The sequence below is a fragment of the Calidris pugnax genome, unplaced genomic scaffold (assembly GCF_001431845.1).
Source record: "Calidris pugnax isolate Ruff unplaced genomic scaffold, ASM143184v1 scaffold135, whole genome shotgun sequence".
In the NCBI taxonomy this organism is placed as follows: Eukaryota; Metazoa; Chordata; class Aves; order Charadriiformes; family Scolopacidae; genus Calidris; species Calidris pugnax.
Genome location: NW_015090961.1, coordinates 1,930,618 through 1,948,234, shown reverse-complemented (window position 1 = coordinate 1,948,234; position 17,617 = coordinate 1,930,618). Strand labels below are relative to the sequence as shown.

The window sequence follows — 17,617 nt, the reverse complement described above, 5'->3', positions numbered from 1 at the left end:
TGGTAGCTGGGAACCTGACCCAAAATCCACCTTCCTCTGGGAACGACACTTATCCAGAAGAGGAAAGCTGGAGTGTTCCCAGGGTGAGTCTATCTCAGCCACCCTGAACTGTGGGACACAGATTTCTTGGGCTTTTTGACCAAAGGCAGTGATACCAGACCAGGCCCCCTGTCCCTTCAGCTCTCCATGGGTTCTTGGGTGAACTTACACCAAAAATCACCCCTATGAGGCTGATCAGAACCTGCCATGTGAAAAATAACTCCATTGCGGGATGCTTGAAGGACACTCGGAGATGAGGTAAAGCTGTGTTTGATGGTGCTCCCCACAGATGATGTGTGTCTGCCCAAGTGTCACCATCACCTCTTGTAAATCTTGGATCTCAAGAGAAGTCCTGCAAAGCAGAGGTTAACTGTGAACTGCAATAATCAGATGCAACTTGTCTGGTCAGAGCAGTAGAAGTTTCTAATTGCTCCCAAGCAAGGCAGTCTAGCATTTCCTTCATCCCTGCCTCCTGCCCAGCCCTCATTGTTAGGATTAAGGAACTGAAATCCCTCTTGATTTTATTTTTCTTCTCCGCTGCCTCCTAGCAAAGACGCTGCCGTCCAAAGGTGCCTTCTCCTCCCAGGGCCTGATTCCACAGGCGCTGACTCACTCCTAGCTCCCTGAAGCTGCAGGATTGTTGCAGGACCTGTGTGGTCACCCAGCTGAGTTACTGACCCCTGACTGCCTTGGGTCTCTGTTTCACAAGGAATATAAGTCTGAAGAGGATGGCACTGAGCTGTTCCTTGCTCTGGAAAGTGAATCTCAGGCTCAAGAGCCTGCAGCCTCTTTGGCAGATGATCTCTGTGTCCCCAGAGGGAGAGCAGAGAAACAGGGTGACATCTTCCTCACCTGTGCCCCCCATTACAGAGCTGCTCCAGCTCCCAGATGTCCTCTGACCCCCCTCCAGGACAGGCATAGACATCCCATGGGTTCCCATGTTCTTGGCACGATCCTCTTGGGCCATGGGGACAGAGTGAAGCCACCCCATGGCCACCCATTGTGTCACCCTGATGTCAGAGAGGTCCATGATCAGGCTGGGGCAGGGCTGGGGGGCTCTGGGGCTCCTCCAGCCCTATGGATGCCTTGTGGGGTGGGAGAGGGACGGGGAGAGAGGAGGAAAGCTGGGCTTATTCTCAGACTGGAGCAGTCGTTCAAAATGTAAACCCTGCGGGAGGAGTCAGGCTGAGTAGCTCTGCAAAGCTCTCGTTAGCAGTAACTGGAAAATAAGGGACTCATTTGGAGCTGTGAGGTTAATTACTCCCCCTCTGCTCTGCACTGGGGAGGCCACAACTGGAATCCTGCCTCCAGTGCTGGGCTCCCCAGTTCCAGAGAGACAGGGAACTGCTGGAGAGAGTCCAGCGTAGGGCACCAGAGATGATGGAGGGATTGGAGCATCTCCCTGCTGAGGAAAGGCTGAGAGAACTGGGGCTCTTGAGCCTGGAGAAGAGAAGGCTGAGGGGAGACCTTCTTCATGCTTCCAAGTGTCTAAAGTGTGGGTTGAAGGAGGATGGAGCCGGGCTCTTTCCAGTGGTTCCCAGTGACAGGACGAGGGGCAACGGGCACAAGCTGGACCATGGGAAGTTCCACTGCAATGTGAGGAAGAAGTTGTTTGGGGTGAGGGTGGCAGAGCCCTGGCAGAGGCTTCCCAGGGAGGGTGTGGAGTCCCCTTCTCTGGAGATCTTCAAGCCCCACCTGGCTGCTCCTGAGTGCTGTGCTCTGGGCAGCCCTGCTTTGGCAGGGGAGTTGGACTGGATGGGCTCTAGAGGTCCCTTCCAACTCTGACAGTTCTGTGATTCCATGATAACAGAGCTCTTGGTTGGGAGGAGGCTGAGGAGAGCTGCAGGTTTGTGCCCTGCAGAGCAGCTCCGTGGTGCGGAGAATGTTCCCTCCTCCTCCTCAGAGGGTTGATCACACACAGCAGTGGTGAAGCTGAGAGTTTCTAGCACTGCTTTGGTGGGGAGGAGCTCTGGTAGCTGGGAACCTGACCCAAAATCCACCTTCCTCTGGGAACGACACTTATCCAGAAGAGGAAAGCTGGAGTGTTCCCAGGGTGAGTCTATCTCAGCCACCCTGAACTGTGGGACACAGATTTCTTGGGCTTTTTGACCAAAGGCAGTGATACCAGACCAGGCCCCCTGTCCCTTCAGCTCTCCATGGGTTCTTGGGTGAACTTACACCAAAAATCAGCCGTATGAGGCTGATCAGAACCTGCCATGTGAAAAATAACTCCATTGCGGGATGCTTGAAGGACACTCGGAGATGAGGTAAAGCTGTGTTTGATGGTGCTCCCCACAGATGATGTGTGTCTGCCCAAGTGTCACCATCACCTCTTGTAAATCTTGGATCTCAAGAGAAGTCCTGCAAAGCAGAGGTTAACTGTGAACTGCAATAATCAGATGCAACTTGTCTGGTCAGAGCAGTAGAAGTTTCTAATTGCTCCCAAGCAAGGCAGTCTAGCATTTCCTTCATCCCTGCCTCCTGCCCAGCCCTCATTGTTAGGATTAAGGAACTGAAATCCCTCTTGATTTTATTTTTCTTCTCCGCTGCCTCCTAGCAAAGACGCTGCCGTCCAAAGGTGCCTTCTCCTCCCAGGGCCTGATTCCACAGGCGCTGACTCACTCCTAGCTCCCTGAAGCTGCAGGATTGTTGCAGGACCTGTGTGGTCACCCAGCTGAGTTACTGACCCCTGACTGCCTTGGGTCTCTGTTTCACAAGGAATATAAGTCTGAAGAGGATGGCACTGAGCTGTTCCTTGCTCTGGAAAGTGAATCTCAGGCTCAAGAGCCTGCAGCCTCTTTGGCAGATGATTTCTATGTCCCCAGAGGGAGAGCAGAGAAACAGGGTGACATCTTCCTCACCTGTGCCCCCCATTACAGAGCTGCTCCAGCTCCCAGATGTCCTCTGACCCCCCTCCAGGACAGGCATAGACATCCCATGGGTTCCCATGTTCTTGGCACGATCCTCTTGGGCCATGGGGACAGAGTGAAGCCACCCCATGGCCACCATTGTGTCACCCTGATGTCAGAGATGTCCGTGCTCAGGCTGGGGCAGGGCTGTGGGGGCTGTGGGGCTCCTCCAGCCCTATGGATGCCTTGTGGGGTGGGAGAGGGACGGGGAGAGAGGAGGAAAGCTGGGCTTATTCTCAGACTGGAGCAGTCGTTCAAAATGTAAACCCTGCGGGAGGAGTCAGGCTGAGTAGCTCTGCAAAGCTCTCGTTAGCAGTAACTGGAAAATAAGGGACTCATTTGGAGCTGTGAGGTTAATTAAAGGTTGGGTTGTATTCCCCGGGGAGGAGGCAGTTTCTCCACCACTTAATCTGCGAATGGGAAGTGGCTGCCTGTCTGAGGGATGCTCTCCAGCTCCATGGCTCCGTGTTAAAGAGAAGAAGGACAGAAGTTTTCCAGCTGCACCCTGCGGAGGGGCTGGAAGGGCCTCGTCTGGCCCCCAATTTCTATAAGTAACTAGAAAATAGATGGGGTAAAGGAGCAGGGAGACAGCAGGAGGGAGCAGCCTCCTCAATAATTACTCATTTTTCAGAGCAGCGGCACGTGGGGTCTTTCAAGGGAAATCCAGGAAAGCAGAATCTTAAAATAGCCAATTCCTGAAAGCAAATGTGCTCAGCTTAAAAGCCATTACATTTTATAGCCCAGAGCAATTTCGATTTAATTGCTTTTGCCCCCAAAAGTCCTAAGCTTGGGGAAAGGCAAATCTCCTGCTTGCACAGTTCAGCAGAAAAAAGAAGTGCCCAGAAGAAGATGAGGCAGTGTCTGTCCCTGGCTGTTCGGGGGGGGGCATCTGGCTGGGCTGGCAGGGGGACACTGGGGACAGCTGCCTGTGCCCACCCTCCATTTGCCAGCAGGAGCCAAATCCCAGTGCAGACCAGTCCTAGCTACGAGGCCAGGACTGGGACACGGCACATGGTGTCCTCTAGGATGGGCTTGATGTCACGGTGATGGGCACAGAGTTCGGTGGCAGGACTGGGGGAGATGGCACTGGCAGATTTTAGGGGCATCTTCTCCATTTAGTAGCCATTTCACTATGACTATTTTACATATATGTTTTATATGACCCCTGCTCCCAGTCATAGAATCATAGAATCGTCTAGGTTGGAAGAGACCCTTGGGATCATGGAGTCCAACCATCTACCCTACTCTACAAAGTTCTCCCCTACACCATGTCCCCCAACCCCACATCTAAATGGCTCTTAAACACATCCAGGGATGGGGACTCAACCACTTCCTTGGGCAGCCCATTCCAATGCCCGACCACTCTTTCTGTGAAAAATTCTTTCCTAATGTCCAGTCTAAACCCACCCTGTTGGAGCTTGAAGCCATTCCCTCTCGTTCTGTCATTAATTACCTGGGAGAAGACACCAGGGCTCATATCTCAGGGCTCATATCTCAGTTACTCATATCTCATGGCTCTGCTCCTCAGGCATTTGCCAAGAGCTCAATGACTTCTTGGAGGTAGGATGAGGCTGTCAGAGGCAGGGCTGGAGAGGGAAGTGTTGGGGACACAGCTGAGACCCTGCCAAACGCCACCAGGCTGCTGCTGAAATGCCACCATCCCCACCTTGGCTCCTCGCCTTGTGCACGCAGCCATTTGGCTGGATGAAACGCTCTGGAGGTGGGCTGGTGTGTGTGTTGGGGGGGGGTGATGCTTGGGCAGGTTTCTGCAGAGCAGCTTTCTCGTTAACGAGAAAATGATGGCACAAGGAGGGAGCTCAGTGGCGAATCCTCTGGTGCAGTTCCATACGGTTTTGTCCGGCTGATCATCTCAGCTCCTTGGCATCACCCAGGGACAGGATGGCACAGAATTACAGAATCTTCTAGGTTGGAAGGGACCTTAAAGATCATCTTGTCCAACCGTCAACCTAACTGACAAAAATAGACACCCACACAACAAACAAGGAGCATCATCACTAAACCAGACCTCCCAGCACCACATCAACCCGTCTTTTGAACACCTCCAGGGATGGGGCCTCAACCACCTCCCTGGGCAGCCCATTCCAATGGCTGAGAACCCTTTCAGTGAAAAAATTTTTCCTAATATCCAGCCTGAACCTCCCCTGGCGCAACTTGAGGCCATTTCCCCTTGTCCTGTCGCCTGTGACTTGAGAAAAGAGACCGACCCCACCTCTCTACACCCTCCTTTCAGGGAGTTGTAGAGAGCAATAAGGTCTCCCCTCAGCCTCCTCTTCTCCAGGCTGAATAACCCCAGCTCCCTCAGCCTCTCCTCATAAGACTTGTGCTCCAGACCCCTCAACAGCTTTGTCGCCCTTCTCTGGACCCGCTCCAGCACCTCGATGTCTTTTTTATGGTAGGGGGCCCAAAACTGGACACAGTACTTGAGGTGAGGCCTCACCAGTGCCGAGTACAGGGGGACAATCACCTCACTACTCCCCACGCTGTTCCTGACACAGGCCAGGATGCTGGTGGCTTTCTTGGCCACCTGGGCACACTGCTGGCTCATCTTCAGCTGACAGTCGACCAACACCCTCAGGTCCTTTTCTGCCAGGCAGCTCCAGACACTCTGCCCCCGGCCTGTAGTGCTGCCTGGGCACTTGAGCTTTTTAAACTCCTCGGCACTTCAATTAAATCTCAACTCCTGTTGCTCCAGGTGTGCACAGCCCGGAGCAGTTCACAATCATTTTATTCTTTTGAAATATCCCTACCTGCCTCTTCTCCAGCCTCAGACATATGGTATCTCCCCGTCCTTCCTGCCAGTGCTTGGACCTTCTCAGTCCTGTGGCACATCAGGTCTGGCTGAACCCTAGGCTTTCTGTCCCTGCTGCCGTGTGTTTCAGCCAAATCTGTCTTCTGCCCTGGCTTGGACACACCAACCCAAGAAGGGACAGAGGATGTTTCCCTTTCCCATCCACCTGCCTGTACGTTGCATTAATTGATGATAAAATTAACCCTCCTCAGAGGACAGAGTGGTTCCCCAAGCTAATGCTTTCCCCATCACTCTCTCAACAAGCCATTTCTTTTAGTTCTCATTCTCCAGGGTTCCTTCTGAAGCCACAGAGATAAAAGCACTTTCCATCAATGTTTTTGCTGCTTCTCTAATGCTCTTAATTGTCTCCCGTGTCTATTTTGGGACGCTAACATCTTCCAGGCACAGCAGCAGCCTCCAGCAGATGGGGGAAATGCAGATGCACCAGCGTTTCAACTAATCAGTTGTTTACCCTGCAATAAATAACAGGCAGTTAAAACACAAACTGTACCCTGCCCATTCCGGCACAAACACACAAACATCCCGGGAACGTGATGGAAATGAAGTCCACCCTTCCTGAGCAGCAGGAGACACTTCTCCAGCTCAGGAGTTACTGTGGGAAGGGGGAGAAGCTGAGTCTGGGTTTGCTTTTGGGGGGGACCCAGGCGGAGCTGGAGCTGTGGAGAGCATCCCCCAGGACTGTACCTGGTGCCTGCCTGGGGCAAAGCAGGTCCAGTCCAAGGCTCAGGGCTGGACTGGGGACCAGCTGGGATCAGCCTATTCAAGGTTCACCCCTGGCAGTGTGCCCAGGTGGCCAAGAAAGCCAACGGCATCCTGGCTTGTATCAAAAATAGTGTGACCAGCAGAAGTAGGGAGGTGATTGTCCCCCTGGGCTCAGCACTGGTGAGGTCACACCTCGAGTGTTGTGTCCAGTTTTGGGCACCTCAATCCAAGAGAGATCTGGAGGTGCTGGAGCGAGTGCAGAGGAGGGCAACGAAACTGGTGAAGGGCCTAGAAGACAAATCATATGAAGAGCGGCTGAAGGAGCTGGGGCTGTTTCGTATGAGGAAGAGGAGGCTGAGGGGAGACCTCATCACTCTCTACAACTACTTGAAAGGACACTGTAGAGAGGTTGGTGCTGGTCTCTTCTCACAGGTAATTAGTGACAGAACAAGAGGGAATGGCTTCAAGCTCCAACGGGGGAGGTTTAGATTGAACATTAGGAAGGAATTTTTCCCAGAAAGAGTGGTCGGGCATTGGAACAGGCTGCCCAGGGAGGGGGTGGAGTCCCCATCCCTGGATGTGTTTAAGGGACGTTTAGATGGGGTACTGAGGGATATGGTGTAGGGGAGGACTTTGTAGAGTAGGGGAGATGGTTGGACTCGATGATCCCAAGGGTCTCTTCCAACCTCAATGATTCTATGATTCAGGGCAGAGCTCCAGACCCAGGCTCCACCGTAACCCCCCCAGTTCTGCCCAGTTCTGTTACTTAGCCAGGGGGCCTCTTCGTTTGACAGTATCCAGCGTCCTCTCCTTGGGTCCCTCCTGACTGACAGCTGCCCCCACACAGACAGATTCCCAAAGCCCTTATTGATCTCTGGAGCTGTGGTGTGTTCAGAGCCGTGTTGTGACATTTTGTAATGACAACATGACTCACGAATAGAAGGCAGTGGCTCTGTTTGCACCTGGGACCGACTGCTCTGCTTTGCGAGGGAGGGAACTTCTAGACTTTGTCATTGCCCTTTCTCCTGGGAAAGATCCAGGTATTCAACCTGCAGCCCCACCGAGTTCCTCCCCTCCGTCCAAATTACAGAGAGGAGCTGAGATTTGAGTTGAGGAGGATGCTCCTCTGCTAGAGAGGAAATGGCCCTGGTAGGTCAGGTTCACAGCATGCTTTGAGCACCCTTCTTGGCTTGGGAGAGTCATTTTCCCAACCAGGTTGCTTTGCTCGTGCATGTGAGTCTCCAGGGAACCTCCCAGGGAACCAAAACCTTTGGGTGAAAGGCTGGCCTTGCGCAGGGGGTTTGGGCAGTGCATGTTCCCTGTCATGCTGGTACTGCGCAGGTTGCTTTGCTCGTGCATGTGAGTCTCCAGGGAACCTCCCAGGGAACCAAAACCTTTGGGTGAAAGCTGGCCTTGCGCGGGGGGTTTGGGCAGTGCATGTTCCCCGTCATGCTGGCACCATGGTGGTTGCTCCTCGCTGCTGTGACCTGGGTTTCTCTTCCTTCTTTTGCCCTCTCAGAACACCTCAGAGTTGGAGGGAGGTGGAGATGGCCACCAAAGTAGCATCAACACCCTGCCGGACATCTCCCTGGTAAGGCACTGCGCCTTGGGTAGGAGCTGGAGGCAAATTTATCAGGGAGAGTAGTGATAGAACAAGGGGTAATGGTTTTAAACAGAAAGAGGGGAGATTTAGATAAGGTATTGGAAGAAATTCTTTGCTGTGAGGGTGGCGAGACCATGGCTGAGGTTGCCCAGAGAAGCTGTGGCTGCCCCATCCCTGGAGGGGTTCAAGGGCAGGTTGGAGGGGGCTTGGAGTGACCTGGTCTGGTGGGAGGTGTCCCTGCCCAGGGCAGGGGGTGGAACTGGATGGTCTTCAAGGTCCCTCCCAGCCCAAACCATACCATGATTCTCTGATTCTATTAAATTGATAATACCAAGTTTTGCCTCAGCTTCTGTAGCTCTTTGCTGCATCACCCGCCCCTGGATGTCACTGCAGTCACTGGAGTGAATTAATTAGACCAGTTAGGATGAAGGATGCTGGCTGCCTGAACAAGGGTAGCATCTGTGCAAACCAGAGCAAAAGATGGGTTAGTTTGTCCTCTAATTGTCCTCATTTGTGAGTCATATTCTGAGTGCCAGGAAGATCAGAAAGGTGTTTCTCTGAAAATCAGCTCGTTTTGCCACGGTCCCTGTGAGAATGCAGATGCAGGTGACCATGGGCCTGGGGAAGGTCTCACAGCTGAGCCTGGTGTCCTAAAGGCTTCTGTTTCTTGGTTTGGCAGGATGATCTCTCCTCCTTCCCGGATGAACCAAGCACTCGTGGTACCACGGCCCAGTGTCACGCAGTGCAGCAGAGTATCTGTTGAGCAGTCTCATCAATGGCAGCTTCCTGGTTCGTGAAAGCGAGAGCAGCCCGGGGCAGCTATCCATCTCGCTCAGGTACGAAGGACGTGTTTACCACTACAGGATCAATACCACCTCCGATGGAAAGGTAAGGATCTCTGGATAATGCTGTGGGGAGAGGAAATGAGGATATTCATTAAGAGGTGGTACAGAATCTCAAGTTGCAGATTGTTGAGAGAAAACAGGTACACTGGTTGATTAATAGAACAGAACGAGAGGGAATGGCTTCAAGCTCCAACGGGGGAGGTTTAGATTGAACATTAGGAAGGAATTTTTCCCAGAAAGAGTGGTCGGGCATTGGAACAGGCTGCCCAGGGAGGGGGTGGAGGCCCCATCCCTGGGTGTGTTTAAGGGACGTTTAGATGGGGTACTGAGGGATATGGTGTAGGGGAGGACTTTGTAGAGTAGGGGAGATGGTTGGACTCGATGATCCCAAGGGTCTCTTCCAACCTCAATGATTCTATGATTCAGGGCAGAGCTCCAGACCCAGGCTCCACCGTAACCCCCCCAGTTCTGCCCAGTTCTGTTACTTAGCCAGGGGGCCTCTTCGTTTGACAGTATCCAGCGTCCTCTCCTTGGGTCCCTCCTGACTGACAGCTGCCCCCACACAGACAGATTCCCAAAGCCCTTATTGATCTCTGGAGCTGTGGTGTGTTCAGAGCCGTGTTGTGACATTTTGTAATGACAACATGACTCACGAATAGAAGGCAGTGGCTCTGTTTGCACCTGGGACCGACTGCTCTGCTTTGCGAGGGAGGGAACTTCTAGACTTTGTCATTGCCCTTTCTCCTGGGAAAGATCCAGGTATTCAACCTGCAGCCCCACCGAGTTCCTCCCCTCCGTCCAAATTACAGAGAGGAGCTGAGATTTGAGTTGAGGAGGATGCTCCTCTGCTAGAGAGGAAATGGCCCTGGTAGGTCAGGTTCACAGCATGCTTTGAGCACCCTTCTTGGCTTGGGAGAGTCATTTTCCCAACCAGGTTGCTTTGCTCGTGCATGTGAGTCTCCAGGGAACCTCCCAGGGAACCAAAACCTTTGGGTGAAAGCTGGCCTTGCGCGGGGGGTTTGGGCAGTGCATGTTCCCCGTCATGCTGGCACCATGGTGGTTGCTCCTCGCTGCTGTGACCTGGGTTTCTCTTCCTTCTTTTGCCCTCTCAGAACACCTCAGAGTTGGAGGGAGGTGGAGATGGCCACCAAAGTAGCATCAACACCCTGCCGGACATCTCCCTGGTAAGGCACTGCGCCTTGGGTAGGAGCTGGAGGCAAATTTATCAGGGAGAGTAGTGATAGAACAAGGGGTAATGGTTTTAAACAGAAAGAGGGGAGATTTAGGTTAGGTATTGGAAGAAATTCTTTGCTGTGAGGGTGGCGAGACCATGGCTGAGGTTGCCCAGAGAAGCTGTGGCTACCTCATCCCTTAGAGCCTCTTACAGTCCCTCAAGGGGCTCCAGGAGAGATGGGGAGGGACTCTGGATGAGGGAGGGGAGTGATGGGATGCAGAAGAAGGGTTTTAAACTAAAAGAGGGGAGATGGAGCTGAGATGTGGGGAAGAACTTCTTTGGTGTGAGGGTGGTGAGAGCCTGGCCCAGGTTGGCCCGAGAAGCTGTGGCTGCCCCATCCCTGGAGGGGTTCAAGGGCAGGTTGGAGGGGGCTTGGAGTGACCTGGTCTGGTGGGAGGTGTCCCTGCCCAGGGCAGGGGGTGGAACTGGATGGTCTTCAAGGTCCCTCCCAGCCCAAACCATACCATGATTCTCTGATTCTATTAAATTGATAATACCAAGTTTTGCCTCAGCTTCTGTAGCTCTTTGCTGCATCACCCGCCCCTGGATGTCACTGCAGTCACTGGAGTGAATTAATTAGACCAGTTAGGATGAAGGATGCTGGCTGCCTGAACAAGGGTAGCATCTGTGCAAACCAGAGCAAAAGATGGGTTAGTTTGTCCTCTAATTGTCCTCATTTGTGAGTCATATTCTGAGTGCCAGGAAGATCAGAAAGGTGTTTCTCTGAAAATCAGCTCGTTTTGCCACGGTCCCTGTGAGAATGCAGATGCAGGTGACCATGGGCCTGGGGAAGGTCTCACAGCTGAGCCTGGTGTCCTAAAGGCTTCTGTTTCTTGGTTTGGCAGGATGATCTCTCCTCCTTCCCGGATGAACCACCCAACTTCAAGCCCCCACCTCCTCCTTCAGCCCCTCAGATGCTGGACCCCTCTGCTGCCCAGCACAGGAACCCAGGGAAAGACAAGCCCAAGCGCCCTTCCTCTGAGTCCTCTCAGTCAGGCCTCTTCTTTGTGGCCCCCCGAAACCCCACGCCCCCTCTTAGCCACCCCGAGAAGGACACGGTCAGCGTGACCTCCACGGCCTCCACATCCACCGAGGAGTCTGCCCCAAGTGCTATCTATGCTACCATTTCCCCAGCCCTGCACAGCTCCAGGAGGCAAATGGATGCTCAGCTCTCCTTGGTCAACCAACACCCCATCGGCCCCTTCCCCAGGGTCCAGTCCCCAACCAGGTTGAAGAGCCCATCCCCAGAAGGCCCTGCAGCTGGTGGGCTTCAGAGCCCTCCTTCCCCGTCCCCTCCTCCTCCCCCGTCCCATCCGGCACCCCCTCCACCGGACAAGGGCAGCCCCCAGGCCATGGCCAACCAGCATTTCATCATGGTGGAGGTGCACCAACCCAACAGCGAGCCCGACGTCAACGAAGTCAGGCCCTTGCCCCAGGCCAGAGGTGGGTGTCAACGTTACGGGTGAAAAAACCCCTTTCTGGGGTGTTTCTCAAGAGAGAAACAGAAGAGAGAGCTCTCGAGGGCAGGAACTGGTGGAGTTGGAAGAGGAAGAACCTGTGTGGAGCTGCAGGTCCCTGGTGGGCTTGGTGGCAGGGCTTCCCCCTTGCTGGGGGATGTGGGCTGGGAGGAGATGCAAGGGGGAAACATCTTGATTTTGGTTCAAACTCCAGGTCAGTAGGGTTGGGGTGAAAGCCACAGAGCCTGGGTTGGTGATGGTGTTTGGTACCTGTGCCTTGGTTGGCCTTTTTTTTTCTGTTGTTCTGAGAGGAATTTTCAATTGCAGAAAAGCAGCTTGAGAGCATCATGGCCAAAAAAAACCAACCACCAAGTGCAAATCTGGGGACCACATAAAGCCCCCTCGCAGCGTTAGCAGCAGTGGGGTTCTTCTCTGAGATAAAACCCTCAGAACTGGGCTTTTTGGCCACGCTGGAGAAGCTGTGAAGCCCAGGGCCTGGCAGCCAGGCATTCGGAGGGCTCTCCAAAGCCTCCCTGGGCCATTCAGGCTGACCTTCACTTAAAGACCAAGCCCCGTGAGGCAGCTGATTGCAATTAATTTGTGTGGGCTTTTTGTTGTGTTACACAATAAAATCTGCTTCTGGAAGAGTTTGGAAAGGAAAAACAAAACAACAAAAAAAAAGCAGCAATTCTGGGGTTTTCCCATTAAATCCAGATTTTACCCCCCAAAAATTTACCCCCCCAGATTTTACAACCAAAAAAAGGTTGTGCCCACACAGAGGTTGGGGATCAGATTTATCCCAGGAAAAGGGGTGGAAGTGAGGGATGAGCGTGTTGGGCTCCACTGGTCCCTCGGGGAATGGCTCTGGTCTAGCGGGATTGGGACCCCTGGAGCCCTGAGGGTGCCCGGGAGGGTGGGCTCTGCTTTCGGCTGAGACCCCTCGGTTCTGGGGGTGCCCAAAGCGCCCCCAAACCCGGGTCACCCCCCCGGGAAATGCCCGATGTGGGTCCGGGCTCCCTGGGACCCGATGCGAGGGGCTTTGTCGCCCTCCTGTGGCACCATCGTCACACTGCAACGGGGGCCCGGGGTGATGGCTGAGGGGCTGGAGTGCCCCCCTCTGCCCCTGCCCGGGGGGTGTTCACCAGTGTCACCCCAACTCTTCCAAGTCCCGCAGCGATTTGCCGGATCCTCAGCCCTTTCTTCAGGTTCCGGCCACTCATTTTCCAGAGTTTCCATCTGCACCCAGAGTCTTCATCCTCCAAAGGGAGGAAGGTCCTTCCTGGGGTCTCCTCTATGCTCGGGTCTGTCTCCATCACCTCCCAGACCCTGGTCTTGAGTATGGGCTGGCTCCAACTGGCCTCCAGCAGGATCCCTGAGCTCCTCACTCTCTTCCCCCCATCCCAGTTTGGGAGCTGGGATGGATCCTGGACATGGGTTTGAGGTCCAGGTGCACAGCTCTGCTCTTCAGGAGGGGTTCTCTGGGGGATCCCCCTTCTAAATCCAGATCTAAAATCCCAGGGAACCTGCCCAGCCCTGGGAGCGGGTGAGATGGTCCTCCCTCTTGATCGGTGGCCCTGTGGGTGCTCGGCTGGCCACGGAGCCGTGCTGCCCAGCTTCTAACGGCCCTCGTCTCTCCCCAGCCTCCACGCTCTCCCAGCTGTCGGACAGCGGGCAGACCCTCAGCGAGGACAGCGGGGTGGACATCGGGGAGGTGGAGACGAGCGGCAAGGACAAGAGCCGGCAGCCGGGCCCTGGGAAAGGCCGAAGCCTCAAGGAGGCCACGAGGAGCGAGGGGGTGGCAGAAGGGGCTTCCAAGCCGGTGAGGCTGGGTGCCCCGGGGCCTTGGGGGTGCTGCCGTGGGTGGGAGGTGGGCACCCAGGGCTGCCAAGGGGCAGTGCTGGGCCCCACTGCCTCCTCCAGCCATCTGCTGGTTCTGCTCATGGGCTCACCAACCCCTCTTTGATGGGTTATTTATCCTCTTGTTTAATGAGCTGAGTCAGCTCGTTTGTGGGCTGAGCTGTGGGGAAGGCAGCAGGGAGCAAAGAGGGGCTGGTTCACCCCATCCTGGTTGAGAGGGACACTGAGGGGCTGGTTCACCCCATCCTGGGTAAATCCAGTCCCTCCCAGCTCCAGAAAGCAGCTACATAGAAACATAGACTCGTCTGGGTTGGAAGAGACCTCTAAGATCATCAAGTCCAACCATCAACCCAACACTGCCAAAACCACTGACCCACCTCCCTCAGCTCCATGTCTGCCTGGTTTTTAAATACCTCCAGGGATGGTGGCTCCACCACTGCCCTGGGCAGCCTGTTCCAATGGTTGATAACCCTTTCAGTGAAGAAATTTTTCCAAATTTCACTGAATTTCACTGAATTTTTAGAGTTGGAAGGGACCACAGAGATCATCTAGTCCAACTCCCCTGCTAAAGCAGGACCACCCAGAGCTTGTCAGAGCATGTTACTCAGGAGCATCCAGGCGGGTCTTGAAAATCTCCAAAGAAGGGGACTCCACACCCTCCCTGGGCAGCCTGTTCCAGGGCTCTGTCACCCTCACCCCAAACAAGTTCTTCCTCATATTCAAGTGGAACCCTTTATGTTCCAACTTGTGCCCATTGCCCCTCGTCCTCTCACTGGGAACCACTGAAAAGAGTCTGGTTCCCTCCTCCTTCAACCCACCCTTTAGATACTTGTAGGCAATATCCATCCTAAACCTCCCCTGGTGCAACTTGAGGCCACTTCCTCTTGTCCCATGGCCTGTTCCTTGGGAGAAGAGACCGACCCCCCCTGGCTACCCCCTCCTTTCAGGGAGTTGGAGAGAGTGAGAAGGTCTCCCCTCAGCCTCCTTTTCTCCAGGCTGAACACCCCCAGCTCCCCCAGCACATGGCAGAGTTCCTGGCTCCAAGGGGACATCCGTGGGGCACAGTGTCCCATGGGTGAAGTCACCAATCGCCCAGAAGGGAAGGTGGCATCAGGAATCAGAAGTAAATTGGAGGCTTTCTGATGGTGGCAAGGTTGAGGTGTGTGGGCAAGCAGTGGGAGGGCTGCTCCACTCTTCCCCAAGCCCTTCCAGACCCCGACACCGTTGGGATCATGGATGTCAGGAGTCAGGAATTGCCAGCAGCGTGTCCATCCCTCTCCCGTGGGGCTCTGGGCTGAGGGACCATGGCAGGCCGAGGGTGCCCGGGCTCCCTTGGCATCGCTGCCCTCTCTCCCCACAGCCAGGGCTCCTGGAGCCCACCTCCTGCCTGATCCGAGTGTCCAAGAGCGCGCCCACCTTGGGGATCGCCATCGAGGGGGGAGCCAACACGCGGCAGCCGCTGCCCCGCATCGTCACCATCCAGGTAGGGCAGGCTGAGAACGGGCACAACTCAGCGCACATCCCCTCCTTCTCCTCCCTGGGCATCAGGAAAGTCCCTTCGGAGCCACGTGGGGATTTGGGAGGTGTTATTTCCCCCCTCTAGGGCCTTGTATTTCCCCAGACATCAGACCCATCACTCTGCTGGGGGTGGGGGGTTTGCATTTGTGTCCCGTGGATGATCCCATTCCATAAATCACATCGAAGGATTTACTGCAGACATTTCACAGGGGGGTTTGAGCAGCCCCCAGGAAGCTTGGCTGATGTCTCCAGATGTCTGGAAACTCCCTTATTTTATCTGCTCAGATAAAAGATTGGGGGGTGGGGAGGGGGGAGGATGATGAAGTGGGGAACTGAACCATGGGGATCTGTCTCCCCGCTGTTTACTTGGGGCAAAATTCAAGTTCTTCAGAGCAGGAGGGAAACCAAATTCATCCCTTCTTCCCCAAATATGAAATGTTTCATCTCCGTCGCGTTCAACCCTGACCCGGCGGACGCCGGGTCAGGGTTGAACGCGACGGAGATGAAACATTTCCCTCCAACCTCCCCATATTTCATCCCTGGCTTGACCTAGAGGGGTGGTGGGACCACGAGGTGACCATCTCTCTCCTGCAGCGTGGTGGTTCGGCCCACAACTGCGGGAAGCTGAAGGTGGGTCACGTCATTTTGGAGGGGAACGGGACGGGGCTGCGGGGGAAGGAGCATCGGGAGGCCGCCCGCATCATCGCCGAGGCCTTTAAGCTGAAGGAGAAGGACTACATCGATTTTTTGGTGACAGAATTCAACGTCGCCCTTTAGGGTGCCCCCTCCATCAGGGTGGGGTGGTGTTTTTTTGGGGAGAAACGTGGCTTGGAAGAGGGATGAAAGGCAGCGTTGAGGTGTGAAAGCGACGTCCCACCAGGCAGGACCCTCGCCCGCTGCACGTAAAGACACCCCCATCCATCCCCATCTCGTCCCCAAATGTCCCCTCGCCCACCCGCAGACTCTGGGCAGGCTGAGAACGGGCAGAACTCAGCACACGTCCCTTCAAAGTCTTCATCCCTCTCCTCTTTGGGGGTGGGAGCTGCTCTTTGGGGACACCCTCTCCCCCCTCGGCCTGGTTGGGGAGCGGGGAGGGAGGACAGCAGAGGTGTGGGTGTCCCCGCTGTCACTTTGAGTGCCACACGCAGAGCAAGGTGGCCCCGTGGCTCAGGTTTGGAGGGGTTTTTTTTTTTGGGTGGTTGCTGCCCCCCCCTCGGGTGCTGGTCCCCGTACCCAGGGGGGTGGCTGAGGGATCCACGGGTGGGGGATGCTGAGAGAGGAACTGGAGGCCTTGTAAATCGCTGGCAAAGTCGTCGTATTTATATATACAGAGCTTGTGCTTTTAATTTTTCAATAAATCTATCCGGTTAGAAAAAGGCCGGGTTTCTTGGGGTTTCTTGGGGGCCGGGACAAAGCTGAGTCAGCTCGTTTGTGGGCTGAGCTGTGGGGAAGGCAGCAGGGAGCAAAGAGGGGCTGGTTCACCCCATCCTGGTTGAGAGGGACACTGAGGGGCTGGTTCACCCCATCCTGGGTAAATCCAGTCCCTCCCAGCTCCAGAAAGCAGCTACATAGAAACATAGACTCGTCTGGGTTGGAAGAGACCTCTAAGATCATCAAGTCCAACCATCAACCCAACACTGCCAAAACCACTGACCCACCTCCCTCAGCTCCATGTCTGCCTGGTTTTTAAATACCTCCAGGGATGGTGGCTCCACCACTGCCCTGGGCAGCCTGTTCCAATGGTTGATAACCCTTTCAGTGAAGAAATTTTTCCAAATTTCACTGAATTTCACTGAATTTTTAGAGTTGGAAGGGACCACAGAGATCATCTAGTCCAACTCCCCTGCTAAAGCAGGACCACCCAGAGCTTGTCAGAGCATGTTACTCAGGAGCATCCAGGCGGGTCTTGAAAATCTCCAAAGAAGGGGACTCCACACCCTCCCTGGGCAGCCTGTTCCAGGGCTCTGTCACCCTCACCCCAAACAAGTTCTTCCTCATATTCAAGTGGAACCCTTTATGTTCCAACTTGTGCCCATTGCCCCTCGTCCTCTCACTGGGAACCACTGAAAAGAGTCTGGTTCCCTCCTCCTTCAACCCACCCTTTAGATACTTGTAGGCAATATCCATCCTAAACCTCCCCTGGTGCAACTTGAGGCCACTTCCTCTTGTCCCATGGCCTGTTCCTTGGGAGAAGAGACCGACCCCCCCTGGCTACCCCCTCCTTTCAGGGAGTTGGAGAGAGTGAGAAGGTCTCCCCTCAGCCTCCTTTTCTCCAGGCTGAACACCCCCAGCTCCCCCAGCACATGGCAGAGTTCCTGGCTCCAAGGGGACATCCGTGGGGCACAGTGTCCCATGGGTGAAGTCACCAATCGCCCAGAAGGGAAGGTGGCATCAGGAATCAGAAGTAAATTGGAGGCTTTCTGATGGTGGCAAGGTTGAGGTGTGTGGGCAAGCAGTGGGAGGGCTGCTCCACTCTTCCCCAAGCCCTTCCAGACCCCGACACCGTTGGGATCATGGATGTCAGGAGTCAGGAATTGCCAGCAGCGTGTCCATCCCTCTCCCGTGGGGCTCTGAGCTGAGGGACCATGACAGGGCGAGGGAGCCCGGGCGCCCTTGGCATCGC

At 54.7% G+C, this 17,617-nt stretch overlaps 1 protein-coding gene across 3 annotated transcripts in view; it reads left to right on the top strand.

Annotated features, from left to right (window-relative positions):
• Positions 1 to 16,373, top strand: part of DFNB31 (deafness, autosomal recessive 31) — a 79,608-nt gene extending 63,235 nt beyond the window's left edge. For all 3 annotated transcript variants that reach the window (XM_014952299.1, XM_014952298.1, XM_014952300.1), the window contains exons 9-13: positions 8,000 to 8,071; positions 11,008 to 11,605; positions 13,260 to 13,438; positions 14,837 to 14,959; positions 15,589 to 16,373. In XM_014952299.1, the coding sequence (XP_014807785.1) occupies positions 8,000 to 8,071; positions 11,008 to 11,605; positions 13,260 to 13,438; positions 14,837 to 14,959; positions 15,589 to 15,771 (1,155 nt within the window). In that variant the 3' untranslated portion in view covers positions 15,772 to 16,373. The remainder of the gene's footprint in view (positions 1 to 7,999; positions 8,072 to 11,007; positions 11,606 to 13,259; positions 13,439 to 14,836; positions 14,960 to 15,588) is intronic.
• The last annotated feature ends 1,244 nt before the right edge of the window (positions 16,374 to 17,617 follow it).